Raw genomic sequence first — 11,068 nt, forward strand, 5'->3', positions numbered from 1 at the left:
CATTGTCCTCAAGGCCTGGTGGGCCAGGATGTGCTCCCCTCTCCAGAACTGACAATCTTGGTAGTGATATAAAACACAAAATTATTCATGTGTACTTTTAATAAGCAAAGCTCTCCATTGCTACCCATTAGCTACTTTCTTTTAGTAGAATACAATGTAATTTCCCTGTTCACTGCTATTAAGAAAGGGGCCAGGTGAAGTGACCGTCAGAATCTATTTGGATAGAAAGAAGTCCTGGTTATCTATAATCTCGTGGCTTTCCTGAATCTTCCACAGAGGTCCACTTTATCCAAGCTCAGTCCTGGCAGGTCACTTTTGCTCGCTCCAACTTAGCTTCCTGCTAAAAACATGAAAGCTACATGGACAGTGGCAGTTAAACCAACATTGCTTTTCTTCTTCCCTCTTTTAGTCACCTGGGCAGCATTCTGGCTTTGTCCCTGTAAGACCTAGTTCAAGGGTGCTCTGACTCACGGAACAACTCCAGCCCACCCAGGTTTTGCTGTCCTCCAAGCACCAACTGTCTTTACGGCCAAGTACTACACGGTATGGTATTGATTTATAACTGCTTACCTCTTATTTCCTCATTAGGATGAAGTAGGCTCAGTAAGTGGAGCTGCTATCTAAGGAACAAAACGGTGTCGTCTCCTTGCAATTCCCTACTCGCCATTTTAAAAATAGCAAAGCCAAAATAAAGGGAACGAAAAGTAATGCCCCCCAAAACACACACACAAATTTCGTGTCCTTTAAGTGCCCCCTGGCATTCAGATCTTTTCTCTCCAATTAATCTTGACCGTCTCCTCCTTTTCCTGATGCACCACACTGTCGCCCTTCAGCGTTGGAGCCCGTTGTTTCCATCCCTAGGCTGCGCTGGTCTGAATATTGTTACTATTCCCAATGAGCAAAGCTGATGGGCTGGCCAACTTCAATCATGCCCATTCTTCTTGGGGCTGGAGGATCTGGAGCCACACAATCTCCCTCCTCTTTCAGTCATGAAAGATGTGACAAAGGATTTTATGAATAGTATTACAGTATCACTTTTGCTTTCCTTTTAAAGTACGTAAAGGGTTTGACTACCTCTGGTATCCATTGCTTAGCATTTCCTAACTCACGGTCCTCTGACTTGCCGCTAAGTCCTTCACGCTTTGAAAAGTACAGTTAGCGAGCAGAGAGCAGAGGCAGCTGGGAGTAGGTGGGGTAGGTTGAACGGTGTCTCTCCGAAGGGGAGGCTTGAGTCCTACGCACTGAACTGGAGAACGTGACCTGGAAGCAGGATCTGTCTTAAAGATGCTGTCACCTGTTTCATGAGGCCATCACCAGAGTAGGGGACGCTCTGATCTCTGCCGAGGGATGTTTTAGGAAAGCCAAGAACACGGGCATACACAGGAAAGGAGCCGTCTGAGGGCCTACGAATCCAAGGATTGCTAGCAGCTACCAGAAGCTGGGAGAGTTTCTAAGGCCTCAGAATCAACATGGCCGATGTGGATTTGGACGGCTAGCATCCCAGGGAGACAACACATTTCTCTTTATAGCCACCCACTTGGTGGCGTTGCTACAGCAGTCTGAGGAAATGAACGCTGCAGGTAGACAAGGAATCTATTTGAGGCGTGAGAAAGGGCTTGAGACACTGGCAGGAAGTGGGTGCAGCTGCTAGGCTGATCTGCACCTTCTTTAGGTCGGGATCCCTGGAGGCACACAGGTCAGGCAGCTCACTCAGCGGCTGCAGTGTGAGCCCCCCCAACTGCTCCATGGGGAAAGATATGGCCATCTGCTGCTAGACTCAGGGTCTCAGAAGCCTGATGGGGGAAGTTCTCCTTTGTCCCACTGGGTTGCTGAAGGTCTGAACTGACTCAGTGTCAACAGAGTTGGTCTAGGTCTGGGTTTTAGGGTGGGGAGGACGGTAACATGCTCAGCTATTAACCAAAACGTTTGGGGCTGTGTCTACCCAGAGGTGGGTACCTTGGAGGAAAGCCTGCCGATGTACTTCTGAGAAGCCAGCCATTGAAAACCTTGCAGAGCACGATTGTGACACCCACGGAGTCACTAGGGGTTGGCATTGACTTAACAGCAACTGGATTAGGAAACACCTAGAGCGGTGTTTCTCAAAGTGGGCCGAACTGCCCTTGTGAGGGGTGCTAGGACCCAGGGTGAGGGCTGCAAAAAGGGACATCTACACTTTATCCTGGACTATGGGATACAGTACAAAAGCTTCTATTGCGAAGGGGGTGATAGGCAACTTTTTTTCTGCAAAGGGGATAGTAGGTCTCATAAGCTTGGGAATCTGTGTCAGATGCTGGGTCCTTGGGCCGTGACCCTGCAGGTGTTCAGCTGGCAGTCAAGGGTATCACTCCAGACTCTCAATGCTCTGAGAGCCTCAGCCACTCCCCCTCCAGTTCACTGGCTTGTGTTTGTATAAACCAGGCGTCCTCAAACTACAGCCCGGGGGCCACGTGCAACCCACCAAAGACATTTACCCAGCCCGCAGGTTGCTTTTACCCGTTTTGTTATTTTACTTCAAAATAAGGTATGTGCAGCGTGCACAGGAATTTGTTCATATATATTTTTAAAACTATAGTCCGGCCCTCCAACGGGTCTGAGGGACAGTGAACTGGCCCCCTGTTTAAAAAGTTTGAGGACCGCTGGTATAAACCAATCCCACGAACCCTCCACACCTAACTGGTTCTCAATAGGAGAACAACTGCCTACTGGTGGTGGCAACGGCTCTTTCTATACAATCTTATATTCATAACTATTAAAAAGCTTTAGAAAAAGAAAATATTCAACACTGATTTTATTTTCTGAAATGTTATCATTTTTACAAAACAAAAACCAAAGCGGTATCAAAAACAGCAAAGAGATTACAGGCCCTTTGCACCAGCTTTCATGGAAGTCAGAGATTATGAAACTGGGGGCCGCGTGAGTACTTAAAACACAGGCGGGGTTCTCTCTGGGCATATGCAGTAGGGGATCTGTATTGGAGCTACTCAGACTAGTTTTGGATAAGCACCAGTCTTTTTTTTTTTTTCTCGAGAAACCAGTTTGGTTTGTCCAACAAAGTAAACACTTTTTGCTGTGTGGTCTTTTCTTTTAAAAAACCAAACAAACCACTGAGATAAAACATGGAATGTGTAATTTGTGTGGATCAGAACCAAGTCTTTTGAGATCCCAATTACCCTGAAGAATACTGAAACATTTGTAGGGCATACTATCTACTAGTTCTACACCTCATGCTGTCTGAGACAGATACGCGATTCCTCTGGAAAAGAGCATTTCATTCAGAGGCTGTCCAGAGTTTGAATCACACCAGTTTCTGCATTCTTTCTGTTAAGTCCCAATGGTCATTTAGTTGCTGCTCTTATTCTAATAGGGCCATTAGAACAAAAGTGGTATGCTCATGCTAAACAGGTTCTTTATTCAATAGATTCATTTGATAGAGCAAGTCCTTGCTCTGGACCCTGGGTGACCACGAGAAACTGAGAAGCCATGATTCCTGGATGCTGAGGAAGCAGCGCATTTACACTCGTCACTCAGATCGTCTGGAGGTAACCAGACACGGCTGGCACTTGGTAGTGGGGCTCACCCACCGCCTGTTCCAAAAATAGTTTGCTTAAATTGGGGGGATTATGGTCCAGTTTTGTAGGGATAAAAGCTGCCAGCCATTCGTGAGTGTGCATGAACCACACTGCCTGGCTAGCTATGAGTTAGAACGCTGGCCTCAAATTCAGATAAAGTCTCTCAATATTAGATTTAAACTAAAGCAAAATTCAGCCAATAGGAGTTAAAATTGTACATTTCAACCTGAATGTAACTGATACTGCCAACAGACAGGTATATACATCACTGAAATGGTTTTGAGAAGCATGAAACACATCAGCTGCCAGAAAATTTCCTCTGTATTATCTCCATTTCATGAAAAACTGGCATGTGTAATTTTCGTCTTTAGAGAGATGGAGAAGGAAGAAGCAAGAAGGTAAAGCTGAGGGACAGACACCGAGGCTACCCAGCGGGCAGCGGGGGCATTTGGTGGTTTTGGTCTTGGTACCAGCAGTTCGCACACCTCGGCCAATGCCCAGGGCCAGCTGGGCTACACCGTTTTCCTTGCAGTCAAGACTCGGACGATGGACCCGACCCCGCCAGCAGCAAGTGCCTGCAAACAAACACAAGGGGAAGCTTGACAGAACCCTGAGGGATCAATTCTTACCTTAAGCAACACTTTTAAAATACAGATACAGGTTTTGAATTTATTAATTTGATAAATATTTCTGGAGCACCTGTGAAACACCAGGTACGGTTCTTGACACTCAGTAATAAACAAACCCACAGAGCCCCTGCCTTCATGTCCACGAGATTCCGCAGTCGTTTTCATTCTACCGGAGAAGAGCCTGGAGGGAGGCTGAACTGGCAGCTGGGAGAACAGCGAAGCAGCTCCAGCAAGAGACGAGGAGAGGCTGAGAACTGCTGCCCCGAGGGCTCTCAGGAGGGTGGAAAAGCCTGGCAGAGCTGGGGACTGATGTGAGGGACCGGTGAAGATGTCCGTCTTCCTATGCCTGCCCCCTTTCTCTCCCAGGATCCAACCCAGCTTCCCACCTGGCACTAGTCAGCATGCCTCCTTGATCCTGGTTCATAGCTCCTCCATCTCTGTCTTTTTAAAACATTTTAAATGATTTATGTTGTTATTGCTGCCTCCCAGTACTTGTGAGGATCCAATGAGCCTGCACTTGGAAGCACGCCTAGAATATACGCCACCAAGCAATGTTGGCCATGACCTACACTACACTGGGCTGCACGGGCCGTAAGCGAGGATGAAGGTTTACATACACTGTAGGGCTGTTGAGGATTAAGCAAAACACGAGTGGCGAGCAGCAGTGCTCCATAAAGTGGACGACTGTTCAAATGGGGCCACATAGTCAGCAGCAGCAGAGGCTATTCAAGGTAACGTGGGGATCAAGGGCATGGGACTGGTCTATCTCCGGAGAGATGCTACTGACTCTCTTCATTTGCTAGCGTATGAGAGACGAATGGATTTGACCAAGGCTAAACAGCAAGCTTTTCTACCTATTCTTACCTCCTATGTGTATGTCTGTTTCTCCCCTCAGACAGACTTAAGACAAACATTCATAATTTCGAAAGATGGAGTTTGGGGAATTGCCAGATGTTAGAAAATATACCCCATAACTGTAGTTGGTCCTATTTACCATATATACTTGAGTTTAAGCAGAGCCGAATAGCAGCCGAGGGACCTAACTTTACGACAAAAACTGCATACAAAATGTGCTGAAAAAGTTGGCTCATACACGAGTATACAGTGAACGCTCGCCACTTCGCGCTTCGACTTCCGCGGCTTCACTCTATCGCGGTTTTTGCGTAACAGCACCCACTGCCTACACCCGCTCCTTCAGAGGAAAAAGACGGCAACCCACCTGTAGAGTACATCCCTTAGGTCATTTCATAGGCTATTGATTACAGTATGTGTAAGAACTATGTATAATAATACTGTATGTGAAATATGTAATACTGTAAACTAGATGCCATAAATAATATAATAAATAATAAATGATAATTGTAACGTCCAAAATGTTTTACTGTATTTTCCCTTTTTCGTTTAATAAATTGGGTAATACGAGTGTAATGGTGACTAAAGGGTGTTTTTTCATGTCCTCTATGCTCTAACTACGAAAATATTTGATTTACAAATAAGAAATCCTACTTCGCGGAATTTCATTTATCACGGTAGGGTCTAGAACCGATTAACCGCGATAAACGAGGGCTCACTGTATATGGTAAAAGTGATATGGTTTAGATATATAACAATATGTCAGAAGAGTTGACTATTTAAGATTATTTTACTAAAACATTGTTTTTTAAAAAACGGATCCTGAACGGGCACCTGCTTATATGAGAAAATGCAATGCATGGAAACATTGAAAAAACAAACAAAACTTTAAGTTCTTTTGCAAAGCTTTTAAAGTTCATGATGATATTCAATGAATAATCATTACTGAGTGTAAAACAAATGCTATACATCAGAATCACTAGACTAAGGCTGACCCGAGCCTCCGTGTTCATGTGTTCACAAAGACGTCTCACTGGGACGGCCCGAAGGTTATTTGGTTGTTGATCTTATTCTGTTGCAAAGGAACTAGTTGTGTGGATCTGTAATTCGTACTTACCTTTTCATGCCACTGCAGTAACACAGCACTGCTATTGTCGGAGGGGCTCTCAAAGCCTTTATAAATATACTTCATTAGGAGGTCCACACCGCTCTTGTCCAGAGACTGAACTGCCTTTTCAATATCATTAGCCTTAAAAGAGATGAGCACCTTCAAGACAATGCTGCCTGCTCGATCCTGGGGGTAAGCAACAAAGAACAGTTAGACGTGTGTGTGGTTGCAACTCGAGGAAGGGAAGGTTGAGAAGGTGACACTTGAGTAAAGACCTGAAGGATGTGAGAGAGGTGGCATGGGGACATCCGAGGATGGTGTTTCAGACAGGAAAGAACAAGTGCTTTGTGTGCTCTAGGAATTCCAAGACCATCCAATGTGGCTGAAGTGCAACGGGAGGGACTAGCAGGAGAGGCAGTCAGATAGGTGAAGGGAGGCCAGGTCACATAAGGTAGCATGAGGGTTGTGGCTTTCACTTTGAGAAGTGAGGCCTTGGGAGAGTTCTCAGGCAGAGCAGTGACATAACCTGACTGACATTGTAACAGGATCACATGGTTCCTATACTGAGCATAAACTGAGGGAGGGAGGCCGAAGTGGGCAGACCAATTAGGATGCCACTGAAATGACACAGGCAATCAATGCCAGTGAACTGGTTAGTCGCATGACAGTGGTGAGAAGGTCAACATATTCTTCACATCTTTATATACTTGAAGGCAGAGATGACAGAATTTGAGATCAAAATTGTGATAATCAAATCAATGTTTAAATTTTACTTCTTGATCTTCAAAATCCCTGAACAAGGAAACAAATTCGTAGGTCTAATCAAGTTTGAACTACCCTGCAGAGCACTGTTATTCTACGAAACCCACACTGCCATTGAGTGGTTGCCCACTTGTAAGTCGGCTCTATGCAGTTTCTGAGGCCGTGTATCTCCCTCAGAGCGGATGATGGGCTTCAATGGCTGGCCTTGTGGCTCGCAGTCCAACTCTTACCCAGTAGCACCGCCAGGGCTCCTTGATACTTTACGATAGATAACAGATATTTCAGCTTTATCAATAATGATCTTTTTCTTCAACATAAGGCTGCTCCAAAGCAGTTATTTTCTTGTTCCCTAAGGCAAGCAAATGGAACACTGAATTCGACCTTTCTACTGGTTCTTTCTATTCAAGACAAAACGCTACCCCAGCACCCATGCTGTCGGGATTTGACAAAGTGTCGCTACCACTTATTGCTAGCTTCAGTTTGGAGAACAGGCCATTACTCGGTTTAGGAAAATATCTTTGTCTTTAGTGCAAAACTGTGACAAAACTCATCCATCTAAAAGCAGAAAGTGGTTAAATGGAAATGTCAATGAAGCGCCTCATAACTTTTAGAAACCAAAGCCATTCTTCCCTGTGTCCTAGATTATGATTATGTACTTCTTTGAGTTACTACTCTGCAGTTAGGGAAAATAAGAGACTAGTGAACCTCCTGGGATGCATTCACAGCCACTGGCAGTAGGGTCAGTGATGTGAGCTTCACTTTAAACAAGCAAACCGGCCTACGACTTAATGAAGGCTGCTGTTGGGAATGTACATCACACAGTGTTTTGGGAGGGCCAGTTGGCCACACCAGATGCACAAGTCTCTTTTTTCATTCTTGGAGTCAAAGAATTTGTCCAAAATAATGAAGATTTACCAAAAAATCTCATCTCAGTACAGGAAATAAAAAAAGGTCAATAAATGTGTGACCCAAGGAGATTGTATATAATTGCACACATATATAGTAAATTATCTATAATCTGTATTATACCTATAAGCAGACAATAAAAATTACATTTAAAAAATATTCTATTATCAAAGGAAGAACATATGTACATTGCTTTATTTAGAAAAGCAGGTTGTTAAAATTCCATTTTTATTAAAAAACAAAAAAAATCTACTAGCAGAGAGCCACTCACACAGTAACGTGTGCTCTTGGTGGTGGGATAGTCCCTTTTTATCCCTGTCTCTGTGTTTCCTCTGATAAACATTTAGCACTAGCCTAAATTAAAAAATTCTGGGAAAAAAAGTGAAGTCTGTTTATTATTCTTAAAGGCTCTGTTTTAAGTTCAACATTAAAAAAAAAAGTTCAACATGTTGTGGCCTCCTTTAAAAATGCCCACAGATTTCTCGGTCATTAGAACTTTTAAAACTTACTGTTATCTGCCATGCAGCATTATCATAACTGCAGAGGGGGGTGGTTTTTTGGTAAATTTTAGCGTATTAAACTAAATTGCCAGCATGTTAGACCCGTAAAGCCCCACTGGACTGTGGCGAGTGAAGCTACAGGCAGTGAACACCCTGTTGTCTGGACTCACCTTGACCGCCTGGCTCTTGGTGTTGATCGGGGGGTTTTTCAGCGCAGCCTGCAGAGCAGCGGCCATGTTTCCTGTGAGGAGGGTTAAGGGACCACAGCAGAGGGCGGAACTCAGGTGAGCAGTGCACCTTTCAGGAATCACTGGCTTTCGGACTTGATGTACAGGGAGCAAACATGACTGTTCAACACTGAAATTCAACATACCAATTTCGGGAATACCAATTAATAGTAAAATTTTGAAAATAAAAGAGAATATCAGACTTTCTTATTTTTAAAAAAGACTTTCACCCTTGGTTCTTTACTACCAAGGGTCCCTGATGGCGCAGAGATTAAGCCCTTGGGTGCTAAGGCAGGCGGTTTAAACACACCCTTGGAGGCTTCCAAGGAGCAAGATGTGACGACCATCTGCTTCCATAGATTTACCAGCTTGGAAACCCTGTGGGGCAGTTCTACCGTTAGTCAACCCCAGAGTGAAGTGTTTTTTTGGTTCTTAATCTTAACTATCAAAACAAATACCATGATAACCTTTCCTTTTCTAGTGAGATGTACATGCAAGCACTGTCCAGACAAGTACTAACAAATCTGAACTGGTAGGTTGAACTGCCAAGCTGTTAGAAAGCAAGCGCTTAACCACTGAGCCACCAGGGCTCCTCCCCAAACACATTAGAATTATTAAACCCTCAAAGGAAACAGACTACTGTTAACCAAAAGGGATCTTTTAATGTGATTCTCACTAGGTCTACTTTTACTATTCTTGGGTTCTGCATTAAGTACAATCTAGAAGATTATTCTGGTAATCTGAATGAAACACATTAGCAATTTCTCAATATCAATGAAGAGACATTACAGAAAGTGTAATACTTCATATGACCCTTAGGTTTTGGGTATTTCCATCCATATTTCATAAAGATAATTCAAACTCTCTCAGACAAGGTCTCTTAAATTTAGTCTCTCTGGGAAGGCTCCGGTGAGTAAGCAAACACGAGAGCCGGAAGGCCAATCAGGCTGTCAGAACGTAGTCATTCCCCTACAAGGAAAGCAAACCGCGCAGCGTTCACGCATTTCCTCATCTCCTGCAGACTGTGCATGCAGGGCTACTGCCCTGGGTTGCAGCAGGGAGAGAAGGAAGAGGCAGTAGAAGACCTCAGTGATATGAACACAAGCCACCTCAAATGCATTCATCTCACATTTATCCACCACGACAGAGGTTTCGAAACAAAGATGAGTATGCACTGCTATCTTCTGAAAAGTCTGACAAATTTCTGGTTGGTGGTATCTGATACTGAAAACACTGATACTGCATTTTCCATGTGGCATCAACTTCCTGAGAAGCATGCCTTTTGTAGGCTTTTGTGAAAAAACAAAAAACAAGAAACACTTCAGAAACATTTAAGTCATGCACAATAACAGCTGATTGTGACAGTCTCAGCAATCAAAGGAACATCTGTATGCTGATAAATGTTTACTGCTGTAGTTTAGGCACCTCAAAGGCTGGATATACTTGCTACCAAATATTTTCATTCATATATTTTCTCCCACTATATTTTATAGGGCACCTATGAGGAAAGAGTTCAATAAGCTTTCCTTATCTTCCGTATAAAGAATAAATAAAGAATAATTAGGAAGATCTAAAATCACTCATTGTGAATCTCTAAAACCACAGCTTTGGTTATCGCGCCATTTAAATGGTTTCAAAAATGATCTGCTGCAAATGCTAATGATAAGTTATGAATATTCAAAGATGAAAAACAACAAAAAAGGAAATACTGTGGGCAGCTACATTTTAACTTATATGAGAACTATTTCAGGATCACAAAACCCATTGTGCTTTATGCCATGACCCATCTCCTGTATTCATGGGGTTTACTTGAAGCACTTCCAGGGATTCTTCACATGCACCCTTGTTTTCTTTATATTGTCATTTACTTAGCAGGTAAAGGGCTTCAAGCTTCCTTTTCAGGTTTTTATTTGGGGGGGGGGGTTGTACTCACTTCCCAAGATTAGAAAACGCTGCGCAGCCTCTATTTTGCCATTCTTTTTCGTTAAAAAAGGCAATGATAATAAAAGAGCCCATGGGCTTCAACTCCGCGAGGCGCCCCTATCCTCCGGGCAAACAGCACACTAGCCTACCGCTAGAAACACACAACCAAGACAAGCCCCCACCGCTGCTCCCCATCAAACCACCGAGGACACACGGTTTCTGGCTAAGGCGCCCCGGAAACCCCGTCCAGGCGGAAGAGCCGGCCGCCCGGCAGCAGGCGCTCAGCGCGGGCGCGGCCCGGGACTCGGGGCAGGGGGTTCGCGCCAGGGCAGGTGGCCGAGGGTGGGCGCCTCCCCTCTCCGAATGGGCCGCGATCGGACAGGTGGGCAGCGCCCCGCGCCGGCCCCCGCGAGCACAAGGATATTGTCGCAGGCAGGAGTCCACCTCGCCCTCGTCCGGCCCGGCCTGGCCGTCGCCCCCGTCTTCCTCGTCCACGAACTTGTTCTCATCGTACTCATCCACGTCCACCTTCCGGAAGCGGGCCGACGACACCGTGTTCTTCGACATCCCGGATCCCGAGCGGCGGCACAGG

The 11,068-nt window shown here is 44.8% G+C and overlaps 1 protein-coding gene across 1 annotated transcript; it reads right to left on the reverse strand.

Moving 5' to 3' along the window:
• Window positions 1-2,770: 2,770 nt before the first annotated feature.
• ARPC5 (actin related protein 2/3 complex subunit 5) lies at window positions 2,771-11,062 on the reverse strand. The gene is made up of 4 exons (XM_004706681.2): window positions 10,901-11,062; window positions 8,497-8,569; window positions 6,168-6,344; window positions 2,771-4,144 (listed from the first exon to the last, which is right to left on the reverse strand). Exons 1-4 carry the CDS (start codon window positions 11,041-11,043, stop codon window positions 4,082-4,084), a joined length of 456 nt encoding a protein of 151 aa, XP_004706738.1. The 5' UTR covers window positions 11,044-11,062; the 3' UTR covers window positions 2,771-4,081.
• Window positions 11,063-11,068: the final 6 nt, after the last annotated feature.

Source organism: Echinops telfairi, unplaced genomic scaffold, assembly GCF_000313985.2.
Source record: "Echinops telfairi isolate 266 unplaced genomic scaffold, ASM31398v2 ScPeMD7_7424;HRSCAF=8462, whole genome shotgun sequence".
Lineage (NCBI taxonomy): Eukaryota > Metazoa > Chordata > Mammalia > Afrosoricida > Tenrecidae > Echinops > Echinops telfairi.

Bases quoted from the DNA above. Each gene is read 5' to 3' on its own strand.
- ARPC5 (XM_004706681.2), bottom strand. From the start codon at position 11,043: ATGTCGAAGAACACGGTGTCGTCGGCCCGCTTCCGGAAGGTGGACGTG. The intron at 8,570-10,900 runs ATATCCTTGTGC...AACCCTCCTCAC, and splicing joins GTGGACTCCTGCCTGCGACA to AGGAAACATGGCCGCTGCTC. The intron at 6,345-8,496 runs GTGAGTCCAGAC...GCTTACCCCCAG, and splicing joins CCAAGAGCCAGGCGGTCAAG to GATCGAGCAGGCAGCATTGT.